This window comes from Hemicordylus capensis, chromosome 2, assembly GCF_027244095.1.
Source record: "Hemicordylus capensis ecotype Gifberg chromosome 2, rHemCap1.1.pri, whole genome shotgun sequence".
Classification (NCBI taxonomy): Eukaryota; Metazoa; Chordata; class Lepidosauria; order Squamata; family Cordylidae; genus Hemicordylus; species Hemicordylus capensis.
Window position 1 is genome coordinate 311,279,627 of NC_069658.1, and position 26,619 is coordinate 311,306,245.

General features: G+C 43.1%; 1 protein-coding gene across 5 annotated transcripts in view; it reads left to right on the plus strand.

The window, feature by feature from the left end:
- Positions 1-428: 428 nt before the first annotated feature.
- PTPDC1 (protein tyrosine phosphatase domain containing 1) overlaps positions 429-26,619 on the plus strand; it is a 47,724-nt gene continuing 21,533 nt past the window's right edge. The window contains exons 1-3 of one of the 5 annotated variants that reach the window (XM_053297328.1): positions 429-621; positions 23,027-23,119; positions 25,286-25,378. In XM_053297328.1, the coding sequence (XP_053153303.1) occupies positions 23,035-23,119; positions 25,286-25,378 (178 nt within the window). In that variant the 5' untranslated portion in view covers positions 429-621; positions 23,027-23,034. Of the gene's footprint in view, positions 622-987; positions 1,504-23,026; positions 23,120-25,285; positions 25,379-26,619 lie in introns of those variants that run through there. The other 4 variants (XM_053297329.1, XM_053297331.1, XM_053297332.1 and 1 more) reach the window with 4 other exon arrangements.

Genomic DNA, 26,619 nt, shown 5'->3' on the forward strand with positions numbered 1-26,619 from the left:
TTCCAAATTGCCAAGGTCAGTGCTCCGTGCTACAGCTACTGTTACTACTATGAAGCTGGTTGTTGAAGGAGCTGTGAAAGCTTCAGCACTGCAGAGACCCCAAGAGGTCCAAGGCAAAACGAAACCCAAGACCTGCTCTTCCCAGGGCAACCAGGAGGACAGTTCAACTTGAGGTGCATGCTTAAACGCGAACCTTTCTCTGAGGAGCGACCTCGGGGGACCGAGAAAGCAGGGACCCTGCAAATCCCCGAGCGAGGCCGGCAGCCGCTCGCTCGCTCACACACCCCGCCCACAAACAATCCAAGCTGCAGTGCAGGGCCAGCCTGCTCCTCCCTCGGAGCCTCTCCCCTTCCCTCCTCCCACTTTCCAATTTCCCGCCACTATCGCCTTAGCAACTGGCCCAACCAAAGGCTGTCGCTTCCGAGCTGCGCAGGCGCACTCCCGCTGCCTTGGCTCCGGCGAGCGGCCGGCGCTTTGCTTTCTGCCTCCTGTGGTCACCCCCGCCTGGGAGGCGGGACGGTCCCGCCCCTCCCTCGGGCCTTCCCCAATGCTGGCCCGGCCTGGCTCAGAGAGGAGGCGCAGGAGTAGCGGACGGGTGTGTTTTCAGGTGGCAGTGACGAGGTGGGTTAGTCTGTCGTTTGGCGCCTGGTTTCCCCCTGCCTCGCCTCGCCTCGCCTCGGGCTCCCTTTTGTCCTCCGCGCATCCCGAGCGAGGGCTGCCCATTGCTTCTGCCCCTGGGTCTCTCCCAGCGACCCAAATGCTGCCCAGCGTCAGTGCGCCCCCGACTTCTTGGGCACCCCCGCCTCGGTGTCCCTGCTCCAGGGCTCTCCTACCGCCCTCCCTCGGTCTGCAGCGGGGCCGGCCTCTCTGCCCCCCCCCCCGTTGTTCTCGCAGCAGCCCCTGCTCGCTCCCTCCTCCTCCTCCTCCTCGCCCTGTAAACGGCGATCCTTCCCTCCCTTTCCTTTGGGGCTCCCAGGTGGCCTGTGATGGATGCTGCAGGGCGGGCGTAGCTCGCAGACGGTGACCAGACAGCTCTGTCCGCTCATCCTTTGGACCCGTCGGGAGGGTCGCCTGGCATCTAACGGGGGCGAACAGCCAGCCTGTGGGTTTAGCTAGTTCCGTTTCTAGGCAGGGGGTGCTCCTAAACGTGTGTTCAAACAGGGGCACATGTGAATGGAAGGACGCCTCTCGCCCGCCCCCTCTGCCCTTTGAATTATTCAGCGAAGAAGAAAAGCTGGAACCAGTTGCGAGGTTCTTAAGAAGCTGTTGGCAGTTTAAAAGAGGAATCGCAGCTCAGGGTGTATCTGCTAACCCCACCTTTGCTCTGATAAACCGTTATCGCAGGCTTTTGTGTTTCAAAAACGTGCAAAATCTGTTTGATTAGAGATGGAAATGGGGCAATAGAAACAGGTGGTGTGTGTGTGTGTGTGTCCTGGAAAGTAAAACCTCATCCAAAACACTTATCTCAAACTATTTCAAACTATTACCACCAGTTTCAAATATGTAAGTATACTTCATGCATCTGTGATCCTGGGCTCTGCCTATAGGAAATGAGGGATGTCACCCTAATTAAAGAGAGCTGTTTCATGTATGATAATATAGATACTCAGTAATTCTGTGAACAAATAGAAATACCATGTAATTCTTAACAGAGGAATGAAGTACAGTATGGCAGGGTAGGAAGGCACCCCTTTGCCTTGCAGGCAAAACTAAGTATTCAACATGCAGCATATCTATCTAGCCATCTCGCTGTTTTGCATATCTGCACTTCTGAGATGATGAGATATACAGTTTCTTATCAACAGCAATGGTAGGGAAGGGTACAGTTAGTTCACAGGGGCATGTGGACATATGGGAGGCTATTCCCAGTAGCTATTGCTGTTGCTGTTCGAAGGAGTGTAGCTGGGGGGGGAAACCAGCAATGATCTAATGGGCCTTTCCCAGATGGCAACCTTAACTGAGGAATTAATGGGTAAAGTAGAGTGAGTTATGAGGTAATATATTAGCCAGATATGTGCAATACAGATAATTCAAAGAAACCTAGAGGCTGTTCACATAGGGCTACTCAGGGGTGTAGCTAGGGGAGAGGGAGCCTGTGTTCACCCTTTCCCTGGGGGCCCCTCAGAGTGAGGGAGATAATGAAGAAAACAGGAGGGGCAGGGGTGGAGCTGGGGGTCCTGGATTCTTTGAACCCATCCACTCAATTATAGCTACACCCCTGGGGCTACTTTAATAGGGTTCCTGTCAGTTCTTTCCAATTTTTTTTCTGTGTACCATTCATACCATGCACTGTACAAGTCTGTGTAGGATGTCCTCCCAGTGTCCCTTTAAGGTGAACATGAGAACAGAAGTAGTCTTTTCTTAAAGCCTCACTTTTTGCTATTTCTTTCTTTTTAAAAATTAACTAAATTCACACTTTCTTGTAAGCTACCCTGGTGGTGGACTGAAGAGAGGCAATAAATTTCTAAAATAACTAAGATAATAGCATGTAAAACAAATAAATGTTTGTGAATTCCTTTTCGGGCAAAGAAAAGTCATTAGGTTCTTTCCTGCTAGCTTATTTCTAGCAGGCTGTCTTGGAAAGCACCAAGAGCGGGAAAGCTGTCTGTAATTTGCACACTTTGGAAACAAGCCACCTTGGCGACACACCGCTTCCATGCTGTGGTTTTAGCAGGGCTTCAGCAGGCCTCTATGGTATGATCTTGGTTGTAATCCTTGACAAATGCCTTTTCCTTTTCCCACAGGTATAAGACAAATTTTGCAATTCAGAAGCAATGAGGTCTATTTTTAACTTTATTTTATGTATTATTTAAATATAATATAGAGCAAGAGGCAATAAATAACTGCTGGATTCCCCCACTTAATTTCTAAATTTTTCTGATTATGCACATTAGATGTCTCTAGTCCTGGAATGAACCAACATTTTAGTTCTGCTGCAAATGTCTTTTCTGTCTTTTCCCCAATGTCTTTTCTGGCTAATCAAAGACCAGTACGTAGCCAACACAATATTTTCCAGGCTTAATTAGGTTGCAGGTTTAGACCTCAGGCATAGCTGCCTTTGGAACCTTCTTGTCTGTGTAAATATAAAATATATTTCTTGCTGAGAAATTCTGTGAATACAGGAGGATCTTGATATTTATGGATTCAACATCCGCGGATTCACGTATCCGCGATTGGGTAATAGACACCAGACCTTGGCATGTGCGGTGGGGGGGGAGGGGAAAACAGTCGACCTCATGTATCCGCAGGTCGAGGGTGGCTGGAAGGTATTTTCTGGCTGCCATTTTGTGTTTTGGAGCCTCAAAATGGTTCCTTTTTTGAAAAAGAAAAAAACCCTGACAATTTTTTGCTGATGTGGGGGCATTCCAGGGCACAGTGTGTCTTGAGGGAGCAGCTAAATGTGGTAGGTAGCTTCTCCCCCCCCCCGCCACACACACACCTGGAATTTGATATTTTAATGAAGTTTTCCACAATAAAAAATCAGTTTAACGCCCAATTCTTCATCGGTAGAATGACTCAATATTTGTGGTTTCTGTATCTGCAGTTGTACTGGTGGTTGCCAGAACCTAAGGGGTATATTCGTGGGTCAAATGGGCCGTAACCCAGAAAAGGATTAGGCCATAGTGAATATAAAAGCAGTCAAAATTGTGTAGAAAAGTTTGTTTCTTTATTTCAGGAACTATAAAGGTCTTTAAAGCCCCTGTTTCTTTATTTCAGGGACACTTCAGAGTATAGTCAACTGTTCTGTCTGCTAAACTGTTAAAAATCACAAAAGCAGATAAATGTGTGTGAAAATTATCACTTTTAAAATGCACAACTGTACATTTAAAAATTAATGCTAACCTCATTCACCCTTTCATTGTTAACTTTATTTCTAAGGGGTTTAAAGGGATGGTTGTAGATCTAACAGTACTGGAGTAAATATATGGTTTAATTCTATAATAATTTGTAATGACTTGAACTAAAATAAAACAAAACCCCAAGGAAGAATATTGCATCCGGTTATTTTGTTTAGTTAAAACCATTCAAAATATGGACTTAGGCATACACAAACTGTAGATGAGGTCCTTATCTGCATAGCTCCTTTGGAATTCCACATGTAGCCTGAGGAGGAAAAATAGTAGCTCCTCCCAGATTACCTTCACAAATCCAATTAACCACAGCAAAAAACAGCAGCAACACCATTTGGAACCCACTTCTGTAAACAAGTATATATACACAGCACATTTCTTGTGATTGGTCAAAACTGGTAGTAATGAAAGGATCAGCTGTCACCAACTCATTTTACTGGGTTACAGGTAAGCATAGCAAACTGAAAATACTGTAAAGTAATTGCTTATTAAGCTCTTGTCCTCTTAAATAAGAGGTTACTAATCTTTCATTCTGGGCATTTGAAATGTGCAAGTAAAAGAGAATTGTGCAGTAGGTCAGTTATAAAACTTACTTATTGTAAAATTGTTTTGTTCATAGAACTTTAGGATGGAGTGATTCCAGTTCCCTTATAAAGCTATAAGAGGTGAAAAATGTCACTAGTTTTGTTCTTGAAGGAGTTAATGTATTCAAGTTTCCTCGGTTCCATTATTGTTTTCAGTACTAATTACTGGTTGCCTGCCTGCTCAAGATACAGTAAAATATGTGGAAATTGTTATGTTGGCCTCTATCATAATGACACGCTGACAGTGGATTACTTGCTGCTAATTAATTCCAGTTTAGCACTCTGGTTCTTGCTGTTAAAGGCAAGGTAATTATGCTGAACTAGCACAGAACAGCAGGTCTCCCAAAGTGTATGCCTTTATTCGTCTTGTATGTATTTGGTCCATCATAAGCAGCCCTGGCTCTATGTAAACATGGTGCTTAATGATTAAGTGAAAGTCATCTGTGACTAAAACAGATGGTGAATGGCTTTTCAGCAAGGAAAAAGGTAACTTTCAGCTGTTTTCTTGTCTTTAGTCTTGCACAAGAAATTATTCTTTGTTTTGCCACCTCTGTCATATTCTCATACTTCTAATCTAAATATTTAGCTTCTTAGGTCAGGAACTGTGGTGGCTAAAATTTTCCTCTAAACAGGCATTTCTTGGCTTCAGAAACAGTAATTTATGCATGTAAGATGCAGTTTGCCTCTATGAGGGGATTGTACAAACTTTATGTATGTAGAACTGTGTGCAATGGCTATTGTGCCACCTCACAGTGTTGCACACTGTATATCAGTGTTTCTCTTCCAAGGATAGCCCTTTCTTGACAGAAGTGGCACAATGGCAATGTGCAAGCCAATAAAAGGTAGTGGCAAGTTCAAGTCCCACTTATGTGCCATCCTAGTGACCTTTTTGCCAGTGTAGAGCCAGCTACGACTTTAAGCTAACTTCAGCTGACAGGCAGTATTGCAAAAGAGATTTTCTTTCTTGCCTGCTGTAAGTGACCTTTCCATCAATTGCAGTGGTATGGATCTATAGGATTAAGCTCCTCTAAAGATTGCCTTGGCCAGGATCCATAGTGCTATGTGTGGTGTTTTGCACTTGGACTCTTTAGCTCATTCAGTCCCATGCCCCTTGAAAAGCTTCCTCAACCAATGGGGCCCTTCAGAGCAGCATGCTGTAATACACAAACATTTCGCATGCATGTACAATGCTTTCTGGATCCTGGTCTTGAAACGTCTCAACCTGAGCCTCTTCTCACAATGCGTGAGAAGGGCTCCAGATCAGGATGCAGGGAAGGCGGGTTAAAAGGCGGGTTCTTTGCAGACGATCAAGGTGCCATTGTTGGGCGCACTCTGTGTGCCCAGATGATTCCCTGCACGCCGAGGCAGCTGGGAGGGCCAGAATGTGTCATCCCGGCCCCCGGAAATACCATGGCGTACCATGCGCGTCTGCAGTACATCATGGGGACCCCCCTTCCACGGGCTCTCTGCAGTTTGGCAGCAATGGCTGCAAGCAGCCATGGCTGCCAGACAATTTAAAAAATGAGGTTAAGGGAGCACTTGTTCCCTTAACCTTCTTTTCTTTTCTAATTTAAAGTTTTTATTAAATGAGTGTAAAAAGAGAAAAATACAAAAAAGAGAGAAAAGTTAAATGCAGTACACAACATCTCACGTTTTATACATCAACGCAGGACTCAACTCTGTCACATCAGCATCTATCTAAACCACCATATTTAATTAAAGCCACCATTTAAAAGTATCTGAATAAAATCTCCAGTTAAGTAAATTATTATCATGATTAAACCATGCTGATATTAAAAAATACCACTTCATGGATTCATTAGCAAAGAAAATCCAAATCTCGGGTGAGGAATCTGCCCCATTACACATTGTAATGTATAAAAGGTTCCCAAGTAACATGAAATGTATCCTCTGATTTGTTTTTTGTGTTTGAAGTAATCCTAGCCATTGGAGCACAATCCCAGAGTTTAAGATACCATTCCTCTAGCATCGGTAAACTATGGTTTTTCCAATAGGCAGCATAAAGAATTCTTACAGCAGTTATCTCATATAAAGATAACTCCGTATATTCTGCAGGTATATATGGTTTAGTAATATTTAACAAAAAGATCTCTGGTGCAAAGCAAAAATCTATTTTTAACATTTGCTGCATCTTACTATGAATTAACTTCCAAAATTTGAGCTTTAGGACATGTCCACCACATATGGTAAAAGGTTTCCAGCAGTTAAGGGGATACTGGTTATCTATCTTTGAAATAATCATTGGAGTCATATACCAACGAAAAAACATTTTATCCCAATTTTCTCTTAGGAGTAGTATTTGCTGTAAATTTAATATTGACTTTCAATGGAAATTCCCATTGTTGCATATCTATTGTTTTGTTCAGATTCTGCATCCATTTAATCATACAATCTTCCACTTGTTCTGATTCTGAACCATACTTCACTAACTACTTATATATAATACCCAGTAAATGTTTGGTATTTTTAGTTGTTATTTCAAATTCTGTCAGATCTCTGAGGCTACCACCTTTAAAAAAAACAACACATTTTTTCTGAACCATGCTACTTAGTTGTAAGTATTGAAACCAAGAAGGTTTTATTGCCCATTCCGACGAAAGAGCCTGCATAGAATTCATTTTTGTCTTTTCAATAGTTAAGTTTTGCAAATTATCCCTTAACCTTGTTTTCAAGGGTGGCTATTTAGGTGGGTTTGCCTCCATGTTGCTGCCGAGATTGGCCTGATCCTGGTGGTTCACATGAGTGCAAAACCGGGCTGGGCTCCCTTAGTCCGGTTTTGCACGTGTGTGTGAATAGCCTCTAAATGGTTCATATGGGGTGATGAAGGTGGATTGCTTTCTCATTTTGGCATTCCTGAACAAGCATGCATACTTACTGGTACTATAACAAATACACATCTGATGTGCTGCATTTATAACATGGGAGCATAATCCAAAGCCTTTGACTGTGTAGCCCCCATGCTTAATTCTGTCTCAGACAAAATATATATTTCTGGTTGGCACTTTCTGTACACATGCAAGGGTACATTTAACAAGATGGCTTTTTTGAAGGCTAAGTCTGAAATCCTATGCATAGTTACTGGGCAGTCAGTCTCATTAAACAAAGTGGGGTTTTTCTGAATAAACTTGCATAGGGTCTGACTAGCTTTCCAGAACTTTCCAGAAGCAAGGACTGGTAGCCATTGAGTTAAACTGAATTAAGTTGGAAAGTAAATGTCCATACTGTTTGAAATTCAGAATTTAAATCCAAACACATTGCAGAGCTCAGGCAGTTGGAGTACGTAAAATAGAAGTGCAATGATCACCCCTAGCTTGGCTGTGATATGCTAGATGGCATCTGCTGGATTCTCATAGCTCTAATGTCTTGCTGGTCCAATAGGAAGTCCACAATAACAAATACCACACACGACTTACTTGTGACATGTGCAGTGATTAACCTTAAGTAACTGAAACAAAAACAACTTTCATCGATCTTGTGAGTGACCATTTATATCACATGTTCTTTCAAACGTTGTGAGGCAATTAATTTACATTACTTTCTTTTTATAGTTCTATTTTGACTAAAGAGTCTAAGTAATTTTTCTCATGTTCTGTTTTCATAACTGTCTCTGTTAAAAATGAATGTTTACAAGTGTAAGAAAGTTGAATAACTTTATATATTGAGAAAATGGTTTGATTATTTAAGGATTTTCTATTATTCTTTTCAAAAATATTATCTGCGGCAGAAATATTCTGATCTTTCCTCCAAATAGTTAAATATTTTTCATTATGAATGGGAAGGCTGCATTTTCTGTCTATTCTGGTCCTTGCTTTACCACTGAAGGGATACTTGCTTTTTAATTCTCTCAATCCATTGTGGCAAAATCATATTAAGTTTTTTGTAATGAAATATTTTTCCAGAAAAATTTTAAGCTTCAGGAACTGCTGACTTGGGGGGTGTAGGGCAATTCTGAGGGTAAAGGAATAAATTTGTTCGAGATTACAGCTAGGTGACCAGATTTGGCTTTTAAAAAGCCAAATTCTGGCTTACGGCCCATTTGACCCACGAGTATACCCTTTAGGTTCTGGCAACTCTGGATTACAGTACTTAAATAGTAGAAACCTGTGTTGATAATATTTAAGTACTGTAACCGTGAGAAAATTTCCATATCTACTGTTTCAATGAATAAACTCAAATCAATTTGAGTGATTTGGCTGTAGCGAACAATGAGGAACTTGAATCACCCCCATTATTCCCCATGGGTAGGTCCTAGGGAGACAAAGTGGGCTGGGTGGTATGGTATGATGGTGCTACCTACCACCTTGCCCACAACAGAAATGGGCAAGTGGGTGACTTACAACAATGTTTTAACCTTTCTATGGGGGTTTGGGGTAAGGTTAAAAAAAATTGTAAAAATTGCTTGCTTGCCCATTTCTTTTGTGGGTTGGGTGGTAGGTAGCACCCATCATGCTGTACCATCCAACCCACTTTGGTGTCCCTTGGACCTACCCATGGGGATCAGTTGCGTGTTTCAAGTTCCCCATTGTTCCCTATGGCCAATACAAACAGAGGGTACAAATTCTGCAACCCTGCCTTGAAAAACACTGCAAAACAAAAGCACATAGTCCCTCCCAACACAGACCACCATATTTTGCCAAATACAGTCCAAAAAAGAATCACTGACCCATAATCCACTGCCAGCCACAGTGCCTGCGCTGCAGTAACATCATTGGCACAAATTGCTCTCTCACATACAATTATGACTCCTTGCATTTCTTTCTAGCACTGCAATAGCTGCCACAGCAGCGCCCTTAGCAGCCAGCAAGCATTGCCATAAGCTCAACTAAAATTTCTTCTTCAGCCACATTTTGAATGAGTATACCTTGCAATGCAGATTGTAGAGCAGACCAGAGCAGTGAGTGAAACACAATTTAGTCTCAAGGCAGGACATGGAGCTTGTTTCAGCAATCAGCAAAAACTATTACAGTGAGAATGAGAGAGAGAGAGCGCACTGAGCTGCCACTGTCCATTTCTTGCCAGAACACCATCTCACAGACCAAACCACAACTAAAGGAAGGCAGGCAGGCACCCAAGTTCTGGCTTTGTCAATCTGAGATCCTTACTGAATTCCCCTTTACAAGTATCCTGAATCAGTTTGATCTGAACTGGGCCTGCTTTGGCTCGAACTTGGACCAACACCCTTTTGGCGGGCGCCGGGTCGGTTTACCTCAAATCAGTCAACTGGACTGGTTTGAACTGAACTGGGTTTGATTCGAACAAGTTCTGCACACCCCTAGGGGAAAAGCCCACCAGAATGGTGCTTGAATCACTCAAATCGATTCAAGCTTGAATCAGGGTCGATCTGATTCAAACTCAAATCAGGCCCTTTATTCTAAAGGTGATTTGATTTGAGCTTGAATCACTCGGATTGGCCTGATTAGAGCTCAGATTAATTTGACTCAAATCAATTTGCACATCTCTACTGAACAGCATGCTTCCTGAAAACCTGTGGCTACCAAATTTTGCATTGACAATCCTGTCACTTATATTAGTGGAATGCACTACTTTTTACTTCAGAATATACCAAAGGAAAGGCTGAATTTTAAAAACTATATATTTTAAAGAACAAATTCTCAATATTATCAACATATTTTAACTGTTATTGTTCTCAACATAGTCTTGTTATATTGTTCTCAACATATCAGTAAATAGATCAAGAATTCCAAAACAACATGCCTCAAAGCAGAAGCCCTCCTCCTAACCCTTAGAAATCAGTGCCTCCTGAATCCCCCAGGGCCCTTATTCACCGTCCTCTCCTCGGTTTATCTCTTCCCTTCCTTCTCCAGTGTGTGCCTCTTTTGCCTCCATGATGACTCACTACTTGTCATTCTGCCTTGGGGTCTGTCATCCACTAGAAGGAGAAGTGCTGGGGTAGTGGCACTTGCTGGCAACAGGCTCCTTCAGAGGAGCTCAGATGGGGGCTGTGGGACTGGGGAGAAGAAGACTGGTACAGTGCAGTGGGCTGTTGGGAACTGGGGAAGGCTGGCACTGCATGCACTGTGTTTTGGGGGCAGGGAAGAAGTACTGGACTAGTGTGGCGGTGAGGGGACAAGGAGGAGAAACCAGCCAGGCTGACTCAGTAGAGTGGCAGAGGTTGGGGGCCGGCAGCACCTGGGGGCCAAACTCTCCAGACTCAAATAGTCAGCCTTGCTCTGTGCGTCCCACCTTGCCTGAGTTGTCATGCCTCACCATGTGCTGTGTATGCTGCAGCCAGTGTTCTAATTTTTTTCATTTGTGTGCGGAATGAGTTCTGTTCTGGGCGGCAGTATCAAGGCAGTGTGTGTGCATGTGCATTCAGAATGGGGTCTTCCTGATTCAACCTGAGCAGGATCTAACATTAACTGAGCTGACATAAAAATAACTTGTGAGCGCACCTACTTGCGGATGCCTTAGAGGGGAAACTGGCTGCAGTTGATTCAGAGGCAGTCTGCTGCTGTGCATGCCACATGCATAAGCTCTGAGCTGGCAGAAGGCAGGTGCGGTAAGGCATCAAAGCAAATGGTGACCAGCCCTGCTGCTTGCTCATGAGGGGCCTCCACTTCTGCTGGGCGGGAGGAGCTCAAGCCAGCCAGGAAGGTGTGGGGAGGAAGGCAGCAGGATGACCTGCTTTGCCTTTTGCTGTGCTGCTGCCTTAGACAAAATGAAGAGAAAAACCTGCCTGCAGGTGCTGCAATCCTAGCTGGAAGAAGTTGCCACTACTCAGTATCAGTGAGTACAGCCACACAAGAAAACACTGATGAGCTGTGTTCTTGCATAGAGGCCATAGAGGTTCAGCCGGAGGTTTGTCCTGCAGCCGGTTGTGTGCAGGGAGAGGGGAGAGCAGTTACAATCTCCCCCCATGTATGCACTCAGGTGTAGCATGAGCTTTTAACTAAGCTCCTCGGCAGCCTCTCTGTGAGGGCACATCTCTTGCTCCACCCTCCTAATGCTACTGGACTTAATGACCAGTGTCAAAAACATTCAAAATGATTACACATCAGAATCATCTTTGGGCATCTCTTTCTACATTTAGTGTAATTATATGCGAATTCAGCCTAAGGCACTATTTTTTTCCTTTTAACTATGGTAAACTTTGAACTAGCTTTCCAAGTTTTGCACTCATTAGGTTTTCTCTGTATATTTTAACCTAATCAAAAGAAAAGCAAATTTACAGGTAACAAAATCACCTTATGCAGTAATAGAATCATTTTGTAGTATGATTTGCTAGCTATCAAGGTAAATTATTAATATTGTTAATATTTCAATAACATGAAAAATTTAAGTTTGAGATACTGCATTTGGAAAATTGGTGTGCTGAAGTCCAGCCCATACTGCTTATGTGCTGGGTATGAAAAATTGTAGAAATATCACCATGCCCATGAAATACATTAGTATGGAATAGGCAAAAACAATTACAATCTAATCAGCTAATCAATATTAGTTGATTAGACCATCCTTTGATCACAATGACAGATGAGTGTGGATACAGCAGGATCACCACAGCAGCATCATTGTTGAGCAAACAGAGCCACTATTATACTGAAATAATAGGGTGGGGTGGTTCTTTGTGGAATGGCCTGTCAAGGCTTTGTGGCCTGGAGGTGTCTGGGAACTGACCCACTTTTAGGGATTTGCTTTTCTCAACCACTCTGAGCTATTGAGTTGTGTGAGTGGCTGGAGGGAATGCAGGAAAACCTCCCTTACCACAGCCAAGTGTATGGCTTGAGCAGGCAGGAGACTGCTGCTGGTCCTGTTTCCCTTCCCAAGAAAGGAGGTGGCCGTCATTACAAGGTGACTTCTACCCCAGTCATAAATTTGTACCTGCGGTCCACAGTAATTGATATTGCAGACAGATATTTATAGTTGATTATTAAAGTGTGATGATCCAAGTTTTACTCTGTACAAGGTGCCTTGCCTCTTCTTGGGGTCTGAATGCAACTCGTTAGAAACACAAAGCTCGTGTACCACACTAATCACTGTAAAGTATTTTTACAAGTAGAACTTCTGTAACTGAGGTCAGAATACTGGCTATGGCCTTGTGAATGATGATCAAATATAGAGGATTGACTACTTTCTGTTGGACTGTGCATGTGGCAAGCTCAAGCCAAACAGGAAGCTGATTCCTATGAAAAATGATTCCGTTACTGTGTATCTTGGAGAGATTTTAAAATATAATGAATGCAAGTACTGTGGCAAGTTGGGTCATGAAAGCTGTCTTTGCTTACAATGATTTGAATTTCTCTACACTGATTACTTAATTGTTTAAAATGGTAACAGAATCACTATTAATTATTTATGATCTGCGCAGTCTTCATCCACTTCTCTTCATTTCTAAATACTTGCTAATTGGAGAAAAGTGTCCAAGTGTACGTCATACAAATTTAGTGTAATTTGTTTCTTTTTACTATTCATATTTTAATGCTGGGGTTTTTTTGGTCAGTGAAAGCTGTATTTTGGTTAGACATTTCAGCTCTCCTGGCTGATAAAGTGACCAAGGCAGTTTAAACATGCATGAATTATTATCTTCAAACTTCTTTACAAAATGACACTAACTTCAGTCAGCTGACACCATTTTGAATTCTTCGCTTTATTGTCCCTGTTTTTGTGCTATTAATCTTGCATAAGCCCTTGCTGAGTATTTCATATACACTGTGTATGTGTGTATCTCTGAGATTGCCTCAAGTAGTAAAGTCTGTTCTGCCCAATGTCATTGTTTGGTCACATGAAGCACATATGAGTACAGTTAAATTTCTTTGAGGACCGTTGGAGAAGTAGACTCTTAATCAGTTTATACTTATTTTTTCAAATAATGTAGAAGCATTAAAATTTTGCTTCTACATTAATGTATAGTATTCTTATATCTCAAACATCAGTTGAGATGCTGATGACTTCATAGAGCATAGAACATAGGACAAAAGAAGCTGCCTTCTACTGAGTCAGACCATTGGTCTATCTAGCTCAGTATTGTCTACACAGACTGGCAGCGGCTTCTCCAAGGTTGCAGGCAGGAATCTCTCTCAGCCCTGTTCTTGGAGAAGCAAGCGAGGGAACTTGAAACCTCCTCTTCCCAGAGTGGCTCCATCCCCTAAGGGGAATATCTTACAGTGCTCACACTTCTAGTCTCCCATTCATATGCAAGCAGGGTGGACTTTTCTTAGTTAAGGGGACAAGTCATGCTTGCCACCACAAGACCAGCTCTCCTCTCCTTCCCCACCACTTCCCTGATGATCCCCCCCCATCATTCATTCTATTGAAGTTTCAACTACAGTTACTGGTATTTAAAGATTTGGCAACAAGTATATAGATAAAGATATTGGCATCCTCAAGCAGAGAAAATATGTTCTGTTTACAGATTTAATAACAACATAGATGGCAGCAAATTTGAACTAATCTCAGATTTTAATATTAAGTTAATAAGTGCAAAGCACATGTATAAAAATATTCATATACTCAAGTATTCTGTGGAAATAATTAAAATGCTGATAGTTGAAAGCCATTTCCCTTCCAAACCTCTTCATTACCCAACCCATGGATCATTAATGGGTGCGTTCTGGTGGTGCACCCGATGGACCAGCCACTGGTCCTAGACCTGGCTCGGCGGCAACAGGCTCTTCTGGATAGGAGAGCCTTCATGCCACTGCCTCACCTGGGGCAAAGAACTCACCAATGGGTACTGGTGGGACCCCATGCCATCTTCTCTGCCCCTACCCTGGCCTCCTGTACCTTCTTAGAGATGCCCCCCCACCTCTGCCTGCCACCCTGCTGCGAGCTCTGCTCACCACACTGCGCTCAGACTCTCCCAAACTCTGGGGGCTTAAAAAAATAGGGGGGGGGGAATTGAAGGGGGCGAATCTAAAAAACCCTATTTGAAAAAACCTAGTTAAAAAAACCTACCCATCCACAACAATACAATAAAATACAATAACAATACATTGGGGGGGGGCAACTAAGGAAGGGAATCTGCGAAAACAATAAACAAAAAAAGAAAACAGAAAAAATGCCTCCCCCAACCCAAAGCAGAAAGGAGGCCCTATTTAACAAAAGCTAAGGACAAAGTGAGCACACACACACAAAAAAAAAACCCAACCCACAAAAAACCCACTTACTTCCTCATCATCCAGAAGATCTTCTGCCCCACACACTGGTCTGGGGAAGAAAAAAAAAACCTTTCCTGACCAGTGGCAGGCTGGCAGCAGGTGGGCACAGCTAGGGTGGGAGGAGGGCAGAATGAGCAGCCTTCCAGTTGCCCGCCCACCCACACAAATTAAAATAACCACTGAGTAACTTAAAATAAAAAGCTGGATGTGGGGAGAGGACAGTGGGGAATAGGTGAGGGAGGGAAAGAGGGGAGGTACTGCTGGAGTTCTCTGGAGCAGGCGGTGTGTTAAGCACAGCAAGAAAAGCACCTGCTCCAGAGAAAACAAGAACCCTGCCTCAACCCCCTCCCCCCCAATAAAACAAAACAACTGGCAGCTGCTGAGCTGAGGACTCTAATCTAATCTCAACTCAGCCCAGAATTAAAAGCAGCAGCCACCACAGAAGCAAAAAAGGTGGGGGTGAGAGAAATGGGCCAGAGAGGCCTCTCAGGCCAAAGCGCCTGCCCCTCACCACTGGCCCAGAGACAGGAGAGAGAGGCAGTCACTCACTCACTCACTCTGCAAACAACAACAACAACAACAAAAACAGCAGTAGAGGCGAACATTCACACCAGGTGGGAAAATTGTTTAAAGCAGAGGGAAGTGTGGGGAGAGCAGAAAAACAGGCAAGTGGGGTGGGACTGAAGGCCAGGGAACAAACACAGCACAAGTCTGCAGGCAAACTCTATCTCTCACCAGTAGAAGCAGCAGCCAGCACAGCAAGCCAAGGACTGCAGCGAGAGTGATTTTGCAAGGCCAGAGGCTTGTCTTTAAATGAAACTTGAAACTCCCTCCTTTTGGAGCCCCCACCTTTACCCTCCCCCCTGGCCAATAGGGTGCCAGTTCTCAAGGAGTGGCACCACTGCAGAGCCCACCAGAGAGCCAGACCTTCTTCTTCATATTATTATTATTATTATTATTATTATTATTATTATTATTATTATTACATTTATATCCTGCTCTTCCTCCAAGGAGCCCAGAGCGGTGTACTACATACTTCAGCTTCTCCTCACAACAACCCTGTGAAGTAGGTTAGGCTGAGAGAGAAGTGACTGGCCCAGAGTCACCCAGCTAGTATCATGGCTGAATGGGGATTTGAACTTGGGTCTCCCCGGTCCTAGTCCAGAACTCTAACCACTACACCACTCTGGCTGACTTAACTGGCCAATCAGGGAAACATGAGCTTGGCAAATGAAATCAAGCAACACAAGTGGCACAAAATGGAGGATAGCAGCTTAAATGGAGGCTCGAGCCTTCGAACCAGTTTGAATTGAACCAGGCCGCATGGTTTTAACTTGGACCAGCATTGCCAATGCAATGCCCAGTTTGGTTTTAATTTGAACCTGTTTGTACATCCCCAATGGTAGCATGGTATCCGCAGACCTGAGCCTATACTCCGCAAGTTTTCTTGATGACCCTGCAGTACAGAACAAGAGCAACTACGGTTAGTCCAGTGCTGCCGTAGAGTTGAATGGATCAGCACTAATTATGGACCTGGAGTCTGTACTTTGATCCATTATTACTGTTCAAATATATGAACTGATGTGGGACCATAGGAACTCATAGATTTGGCCAAACAGACTGATTCCTGCAGCTTAACTCCACACAGGGCACATTCATAATAACTGTTGGCTGTATGAAAATGAAATGGTAACATTGGTCTTATGATTATTCTATCACATAAAAAGTTAATGTTAAATTTATTCTTAATTCTGCAGAAGTAAATATACTACACAAGTAAATGTAAAAAGTAGCGAATTCAACTGCTGCACTGTTTGAGATACAGGCATAGGATGCACCCACCTTCCTACTATATCTTCCAATGCATGGTAGACAATTGTTACAATTTTACGTGTGGAACAAGTTGATTCCAATAGCAGACACTGCACTGCGGTAGGAGTTCCCTGATGCTAAATGAAATTCCTACCCTTAGTCATGTTTTGGTTGTGCTGTGGCTATCTGCAGTATCTTTGGCAGTGGGATGTGGAAATGGAGATTGAAAAGTGTATAATTTGCCATTAGTAATCTCTCCAGTCCACTCTATGTGTTATAGCAAGCTGACAAGTGGTGAGTTATTTTGTTCTCAGACATTGGGGCGATTCTCACGATCAACAAAATTCGGGCTAGCAGAGGCGGACGTAATGTAGATCCACGGGTCCAGTGGACCCACTCTCCCTGCTCTCTTGTCTGAATTCAAACATTCTGGAGAGTTGCCTCTCTGCAGTCAGTGAAACTTCAGAGAGGTGGGGAAGCTGGCTGCCGGGGCTTCCTCCTTTAATGGAATAAAAGCAGCTGGAGCAAGGGAGGAGCTTTCTCCCTCCACTCCGGTTGATGATTAAGGGGAGACACTTGTTTGCTGGTACAAGACCCAAAATATGAAGAAAGTATAGATTTTGACTAGTAAGTTTCTTATTTTAATTTTCAGTCCAAGAAACTTTATTATAAAAGTGGAGAAAGAATTGCAAGTTTTAAAAGAGGCAGTAGTCCTACGGCATCTTAAAAATGGTCAACTCATTTGTGGCATGAGTTTTCATAGATTAGAGTCTGCTTCTGAGATGCAGTTTTTCAAGTTACATCTCTGAAAAACTTTGCTCACAGGCTTTGGAAAGCAAACCCCCCACCCCACACTTTATCTTTTATGCAAGATTCACAATGAAACCATTTTAGCCTACTTTCCAGTAGGCTTATGAGATCACCTGGCATTCTGTGTGTGTCCATGTGGTCCCCCCCATCAATTTTGCAATGCCTAGACCAATATGAACCAAATCAGGTATAGTTGTAGGGACACATAAGGACACCTCAACAGCATAGTTTGTGATGGTGTCATCCATCCTGATCCAAGATGGTGGCTGCGTAAACTTTGGAGGTGCAAGTGAGCTAACTTGTGAACCACTTAACTGATTTGAACCAAATTTGCTACAGCTGCAGGGAGACATAGGGATGCCAAAATGACGTAGTGTGTGATGGTGTCATCCACTCCAAGATGGTGGCCATGTGAACATCTGAGGTACAAGCGGGCTAATTTGTGAACTGTCTAACCCATTTGAACCAAATTACATACAGTTGCAGAGAATGACACACAGGGACAGCTCAGTCACCTAGTTTGTGATTATGTCACCCACACCGATTCAAGATGCCAGATGCGTAAACTTTGGAGGCACAAGTGGGCTAACTTGTGAACCGCTTAACCGATTTGAACCAAATTTGCTACAGCTGTAGGGACACATAGGGACACCTCAATGGTGTAGATTGTGACAATGTCATCCAACCCAATTCAAGATGGCAGACAAGTAAAATTTTGAGGTGCAAGTGCACTAATTTGTGGACTGTCTAACTTATTTGAACCAAATTTGATACAGCTATATGGACACATAGTGATGACCCAGTGGTGTAGTTTGTGGTGATGTAATCCACCCATTTCCAAGATGGTGAATGTGTGAACTTTTTAGGTGCAAGTGTACTAACTTAAAGACTGTCTAACCAATTTGAACCAGATTTGATACAGTTGTAGTGAGTGACACACAGGGACACCCCAATGGTGTAGTTTGTAATGATGTCATCCACCCTGATCCAAGATGGTGGATGCATAAACATTTGAGGTGCAAGAGATCTGTTGGATCATCAGAGCCCTGGGGTGCAATCCTGAATCTGTTGAAGTTTACAAATAAAACTTTCAGTGACTCTAATAGAGCAAAATTGCAGTCTTGGTCAATTCAGGGAGTCCCCAATTTACAAACGGGTTGTGTTCCAAAAGTTTGTTAATTGTAAATTCAATAATAAAAAATAAACTTTGTTAGCTGTCCCATAACAGATTGTTCTCTGGGTGGCTTACAACACAACATTTAAACATGAGATCAAAACATACAACACATTAAATCATAACAGACCAAAAAAAGGGGGGGGGGAGAGACAATACAAAACACTATTTATAATAAACTTAACTTGTTAGAATAATACATTCATAACTCAGCACGCATATAGTTCCTATGCGGAATAACTTGTTTGTACGTGTGGGCTGGCATATGTAAACTGGGGACTTCAGTAATCTAATATGTTATGGAGCTTTGTTTGTTGGTTTGTAAATTGGATGTTTGTAAATTGGGGAGTGCCTGTAATCTGTCCCATTTATGAAGACAGATTATGAAGCAGCTGTTGAGCAATTTCGTCATAGCTTACATTTGCAATCAATGATCTCTTTTAGAAGTAACTTCACAGTGTTACCTAAATGGATGTGGGCAAAGAAGGAAGTGCAGTCAGCAGCGAAGTGGGATTAGAACTCTTGACCACTTTTGCCCCAGCTCAGAGACTATTGCCTTAATATACATAGATCTCTCAGCATCGTTTCCACACAGGAGCAGGGTTAATCTGGGATTTAACCTGTAACCTCTTGAACTCTATGTGTGAATCATGCTTTTAGCACAGCAGTCCGTTGGAAACCAGGAAATATTTGGCGTAAGCAATACAGTTGAAATCCAGTGGTTAAGCACAAGACAAGGCATGGGAAAGGGAGTCAGTTGCTGACATTGAGATAAATTAAGTATTGTCACTGGTTAATTATCTTGTTTGGATAAAATGACATAAATAATCTGAACATCATAGATTATATATCAACATTAGATTCGGTATCACTTCGGTCCAAATTGCCGGAGTTTAATTGATAGCAAGGCATACAGATCAGTCTAATCAAGTGTGATCAGTTTAGTGCAAATTATGAACAATGATCATTGAAAAAAATCCCAAACACAATTTATCCCTGAATATGTCCCATCAGTTAGTCCCAATGATGCTCTGACTGATGGGGCTTGTTCAGGGGCGAGGTCTGGTTGGGATGCTTTTCTCTCTTAATGATTAATGTGTATTGAATAGTCACTAAGTGTAACCAATGCAACAATTTTTTGATACAAAACTTTTGAGTATGTGATGTTTCTCCATAGCTTAATAAGGGTTTCTGAGGTGGGGATGGTGTCAAGGGTATGTATGTAGACAGTAAGTGATAAATTTTCCTAAGGCAATGATTAAATATACATTTGTATTGCTATACTTTGCTTGCCTTACGCGTGTTAAATTAAAAACTGCAGGAGGTGGGGGAAATACAGTTGAATGTGCTCTGATAAAACATTGCTAATGGCACGTAACCAGGCTTCTGAGATTAAGGGTCTGTTTCTTAGCTGTTATGGCAGTGGAGCTGCATGTTACATGGATAAATGCGGTTGATCTGATTAGCCCAATAGCCGGACTATCCAAAGGCATATGGCTTTATTAGCTTGTCAGGAGAATTAAGAACATGGCCTGAAATAACATGCAATATTTGATTACTTATCAAAATTATGTATTTAAGAAGCAGTTTTTGATGCGAGTTACTTTTGTTCATAATCATGACATTATGTTTTCATAGAAAACTAACAAAAAACCCTCCTTAACCTTTAGTGATGTAAAACTAAAGCATTCTATGAACTTACAGTGCTTGCTTTTCTCTTAATACATTTTTCAATTATAAATTTTATGGAAAACCCACATCTCTGTAAATTTGCTTTCTGTGGGTGTGGATATCTTCACGGCTGTCACTAGAAGTCCCCCCACCCCCAAGATAAAGCTGGATTTGAACTCCTGCAGCCCAGTTAAGGGGTCCTTCCTATTTGTGCCCTGGCTTGCTCTGTGGCAGTGTGTAAGCTGCTGCTGCTGCTGTTTGAGAAAGGTTTCAAGACTTCCATTTCTGGGGGAGGGAGAACAGTAAAAAAGTCCTTTTCAATTTTACTCTTCATCAGCAGGGTGTTTAGAAAACGTTTGTGTAAGATTTTGGTGATGTGTTTTTAAAGTATCCTAGTAATTTTGAACAAACCTGTTAATGAGTGACTGAGGATGAGGCACTTTTATATAATAACTATGTAGTGCTGCATGGGGGAAGAATTCTGTTCCCTGTCACTTTTTGATGAGAATAGGCAAATGAAGTTCTAAAAACCTCTTGTTTTCTATTGAGGTTAGTCATCCCACTTACCTTTCTAATACAAATGCAGAGGCTGAGTATTACTCATAATACAAAAGCCAGAACAGCTGACTGACAGCATTTGGAATCTGCAGGTCCTTTTCTTTCTCTTTTCCCCAACAGCCAAACTTTGCAGGATTCTGGAAACAAGCAAACTGAATTAAATAGCATTGCCCATGTAAAAAAGAAAATACCAATTCAGAGTTTGTGGGGATGGCAGGGTGTGTGGGTGTGTGTGTGGGGGGGGCGGCGGCGGCAAGGAATTCCAAAGTCTGGAAATATTTAATGAGAAGAAACTAGCTAAATCTCTTTAATTATCTGTATTTAATTGCCCATGGTGCACTTTCTCATGCAGTGATTGCCCATGGTGCATTTTCTCATGCTATGGGTCATTTTGATGTTCAGAAATACAACTTAAACATAATTTTGAGTATGGTGCACTGTTCTGATTTTATGATATATAGAATCTGGACTTGGCCTTGTGTGACTATCCAAGGGCTTTGGAATATGCTCCCTGCCAATCAAGACACATCTGTTTTCTCAAATTAACTGAAATTAATTTTAAATGGTTTAAATGTTTTTATCCCATGAAATTGTTTTAACTTTTTATTCTGTGAAATTGTTTTGTTCTTATTCTGTTTGATATTTGTTGTGTTTTAAATTGTGTATAGAGATACACAGGTGGTATAAATATGATAAATATATCATTCTTGATTATTCTTGAGAATATTTGTATACTGCTTTATTCATACAATTTCTGCACCTTATTAATCAGATTTGTATTTTCAGTGCTAGAATCAAGTAATGCCTTTTAAGTGGGGGTGCTGTCTTTTTAACTGCTTAGGAGCTTCAGCTGATGTAGAATATATTGGTCATTCATTCATCTCTTGTGAGGAGCATGTTAATATCCATGCTCTAGGTAGGGCTGCTCAACTTCAGCCCTCCTGCAGATGTTGGCTTACAACACCCACAATCCCTGGCTATTGGCCACTGTGGCTGGGGATTATGGGAGTTGTAGGCCAAAAACAGCTGGGGGACCTAAGCTGAGCAGGCCTGCTCTAGAGTCTATACTTCCACTTATTGATGCAAGCATAATTCAAGGTGATGACATACAAAGTCCTCATATTTAGGGGCATATAGGTATCCAGGGGCAGCCAAAGGTATTGCAGCACCTGAGGTGAGTCAAGAAATGCTGCCTTGCCCCATGCCTCAGGTGGGGAACAGCCCCCTTTAAAAACAAACCCTTGAAAGCTTCAAAAACGGGGGGATGGGGAGGAAGGAAGACTTCACTCCTCTCCTCTCGCTTCTTGCAAGCTTTGTAAAGATTGTGAGGAGGGGTGGTCCTTACAAAGCTTGCAATGCTCAGATCAGTCCAAAGAGCTGCTTCAAAGGTGGGGGGGAGCTTGCTGCCCTGCTGGCACCCCAATTTTATTGCCAGAGATGACTGCCTCACCTTGTCTTATGAAATGACATAAGACAAATACCCTGTGGGTATTTTTTGAAAATACAGAAGTAATTGGGAATAATGGAAGGAGAGCAGTGTTCCCTCGAAGGCGTGCACTCACATGTTTGTTTTTTAATGTCAGCTCAGTTAATTTTAGATCCCACTCAGGTTGAATCAAGAAAGCCCCATTCTGAATGCATGTGCACACCTACTGTCTTGATACTGCTGCTCAGAACAAAATTCATTCCGCAAACAGATGGAAAAAATTAGAGAGCACATTGGAGGATTGCTGGTCTTGTGGTGGCAAGCATGAATTATCCCCTTTGCTAAGCAGAGTCTGCCCTGGTTTGTATTTGAATGGGAGGCTACATGTAAGCGCTGTAAGTCATTCCCTTTAGGGGATGGAGCCACTCTGGCAAGAGCATCTGTATGCTTGCATGCAGAAGGTTCCAAGTTCCCTCTCTGGCATTTCCAAACAGGGCTGAGAGAGACTCCGGCCTGTATCCTTGGAGAAGCCACTGCCAGTCTGTGTAGAAGACAATACTGAGCTGTATGTTGCTGGAATGAATCCATCAATGTAATTTCAAGATTTAGTTTGCAACTGGTGCTCTTGTATACATTTTTGTACAAGGCAGAGTTTTTATTTTTAATTTTATTTATTTATTGTTGCATTTATATACTGCCTTTCGTTAAAAGACAACCCCAAGGCGGTTTAATACATTTCAGTTTCAAGGAGTTTCAATAATTTCTTTTATCTTTTTTTGTATATAAAATATTATATATGTGTACATGTATTTACAGCATAGAAATCTAAAAGATTAACAGCGCCCCCCCCCCCCAACCTTCTGCTTGTGCTGATGATGTCTGTTGCATTTTCAATCCTAATTTTCCCTCCTGTGGTTCTTTTTAAGGATACTGTTCTGTCAAAAAGTGCAGGAAATGTAGAAAAAGTATTCAAGGCTAGAATGACAAATGCTCTGTTTCAACAGGTACTGCAATGGCTGCAGGAGTCTTGTTGCAAAGTGAATTACCTTATTGTTCTCTGGTCAACAGCAGTTCCTATCTTGCAGCCATGAGTTCAGGTAATTGCTTTTTAAAATACGATTTTTAGTACTGTACATGAAATCTTGAAAATAGGACCAGTAGAGAATAAAGAAACGCAAGAGATACTATTTCAATATCCTCAGGGTTCGAGGGAATTATGTCTTGCACAATATGTCTAGTTTTTATGTTGACCACTCTAAATTATAAATTGGAGGTGTGAATCTATGAGCCCTTTCTCACAAGCAGTGAGAAAGTGCTACCCAGTTTGTGGGGAGGAAGCCCCAAAACACTTACCTATCCACATACGAGGAAGCCCCTCCCCACAGACAATTGCTCCGCGGTTCCTGGGTGGGCAGATCGCCTGGCCAGATAAGCACTGGCTGCTGCCAGCAGTTCCGAGGGCCAGGGTGTCGGGACGTGATGCCACGTGTCGCCCCACCCCCTGGAGCTCCAATAATGCACCACACGAGTGCGTGGTGCATTATGGTTATCCCCCCTCCCCGAGTTTGCCAGCCATGGCTGAAACACGATCAAGGTAACGGGATTAGTAGAGTGCTTGCTTCCTAACCCTATTTTCAAAGGTGGCTCTGTAGATGGGTTTGCCACCGTGGTGCTGCCGGGATTGGACCTTATCCTGGTGCTTCACACGCATGTGAAAATCTGGGTTGGGCTCCCTTAGCTCAGTTTTGCATGTGTGTGTGTGAATAGCCTCAATAGTTTTTGTTTTTAAAGTATCGTGTTAACGCAATTATACACAAGGCCTCAGTTGCCAGGAGGCTTGCAAGGAGGAGGACACCTTAACATCTGCTTCCCAGAGACAGCTGCTGTCCAGTGGTGAGAGCCTGTATAGCTGCTGTCTGCTGTTGTCAGCCTGCCAGCCTGAGTGCCCCCTAACGTGTGGGGCTGTGGCTGCTGCCCTGTGGGTGAGTCTGTGCTGGATTGGGGCCTGGGGGGAGTGAGTCATCAGTTTCTGAGGACTAACTGCCCAGATTAGCTATCTTTCTGGGCTTATAAATGGCTGCTGCCCTGTGCCTCAGTTGCCAGGAGCCTTGTAGGGAGGAAGACACCTTAACATCTGCGTCCCAGAGATGGCTGCTGCCCTGTGGTGGTGGACCCGCCACCAGTGAGGGCTGAAGCAGCAAGGTGGACGACTGGAACACAGTGGAGAAAGACTCAACTCGAATCCGACAACATAGAGCACATTCGAAGATCTATGCTCTGGCAATATGGGCAGCAAAGAAGCGATTCTTTTCCGCCTGTATTGCGTCTGGAAATTCACATCCAGCGGAGTTGTTCAGGGTTGTGAGAGGGCTAGTAAGTGCCCCTCCTCCCTTGAATCAGAGTTTGGAACCATCTATTACCCTCTGTGGCGTCTTTAATGAGTTTTTTGTGTGGATAAAATCTTATTGTATAAGTGATTCCTCTTATGTGGTCAGGATGGATCAGGTTCAGTTTGTGACTCGTGAGGATGTGGACAAGCTGCTTGGAGCAATGCATCCCACCACCTGTTCCCTTGACCCTTGCCCGACATGGCTATTACTATCTGGCAGGGAGGTTGTTGTCGAAGGCCTATTAGAGATAATAAATCTCTGAGGGAGGGCAAGATGCCTCCTTGCCTTAAGGAGGTAATTATTATACCACTTCTGAAGAAGCCTGTCTTGGATTCCTCAGAACTGAGCAACTATAGGCCTGTCTCCAACCTTGTGTGGTTGGGTAAGCTAATTGAGATGGTGGTGGCCTCCCAACTCCAGGAAGTCTTGGATGAAACTGATTATCTAGACTGATTATCTGGCTTTTGGGTGGGATATGGGGTGGAGACTGCCTTGGTGGCCTGATGGATGATCTCCAGTTGGGAATTGACAGAGGAAGTGTGACTTTGTTGGTCCTTTTGGACCTCTCGGTGGCTTTCAATACTATCAACCATAGTATCCTTCTGGAGCGTCTGAGGGGGTTGGGGGTGGGAGGCACTGCTTTGCAGTGGTTCCACTCTTACCTCTCGGGTAGATTCCAGGTGGTGTCTTTCGGGGATTGTTGTTCTTCAAAAACTGAACTTCGGTATGGTGTACCTCAGAGCTCCATATTGTCTCCAATGTTGTTTAACATCTACATGAAACCACTGGGAGAGATCATCAGGAGATTTGGTGCAGGGTGTTATCAGTATGCTGATGACACACAAATCTTTTTTTCCATGTCAACATCATCAGGAGAAGGCATAATCTCCCTAAATGCCTTCCTGGAAGCAGTGATGGGCTGGATGAGAGATAACAAGCTGAGGCTGAAACCAGATAAAGACAGAGGTACTTATTGTGCAGGGTCGGAACTCAGGCTATGATTTTGATCTGGATAGGGTCACACTTCCCCAGAAGGAACAGGTACGCAGTCTGGGGGTGCTTCTGGACACACACCTCTCCCGGGTATTCCAGGTTGAGGCAGTGGCCAGAGGTGCCTTTTATCAGCTTCGTCTGATATGCCAGCTGGGCCTGTTTCTTGAGATAAATGACCTCAGAACATCTGCTGGTCACTTCCAGACTTGACTACTGCAATGCGCTCTATGTGGGGCTGCCTTTGTACATAGTCCAGAATGCAGCAGCCAGGTTGGTCTCTTGGTCATCTCGGAGAGACCATATCACTTCTATCTTAAAAGATCTACACTGGTTGCCAATAAGTTTCTGAGCAAAATACAATGTTTTGGTTATAATCTGATTGATTTGATTGATTGATTGATTAAGTGCTATCAAGTCAGTGTCAATTCTTAGCGACCACATAGATAGATTCTCTCCAGGATGAACTGTCTTCAACTTGGCCTTTAATGTCTCTCAGTGGTGCATTCATTGCTGTTGTAATCGAATCCATCCTCCTTGCTGCTGGTCATCCTCTTCTTCCCTTTTCTTCAGCTTTAGCATTATGGACTCAAGGGAGCTGGGTTTTCACATAATGAGGTCATTCACACAATAAAAAACTGTGTTCTACCCAGGTTCGGGAGCTGTGTCTGCTCCCAATTTTTGCTTGTGTGGAAGCAAGGAAAACTGGGGTAGAAGTGATTGTGTGAAAGCAAGAAGAGGGAAACTGGGGTAGAAGTGAATGTGTGGAAGCAAGGTTAGAGGAAAACCTGGGTAGCTTTTCCCCCTACCTTGCTTCCTCACAATCATTTCTACCCAGGTTTTCCTCTAACTTTGCTTCCACACAAGCAAAAATTGGGAGCACACACAGATCCCAAACCTGGGTAGAACACAGTTTTTGATTGTGTGAATGACCTCAGTGTGTCTGAAGTATGATTGTTTGAGCCCAGTCATTTGTGCCTCAGGTTTTGTGCTTATAAAGCTCTAAACAGCTTGGGCCCTGGGTATTTAAGACAACACCTTCTTTTCTATGAACTACACCGCCCATTGAGATCATCTGGAGAGGTTCGTCTGCCTTTGCTACTATCTTGTCTGGTGGCTACTCAGGGACGGGCCTTCTCCATTGCTGCCCTAAGGCTTTGGAACACACTTCCTGCTGAAATAAGAGCCTCCCCATCTCTTACAACTTTTAAAAAGGC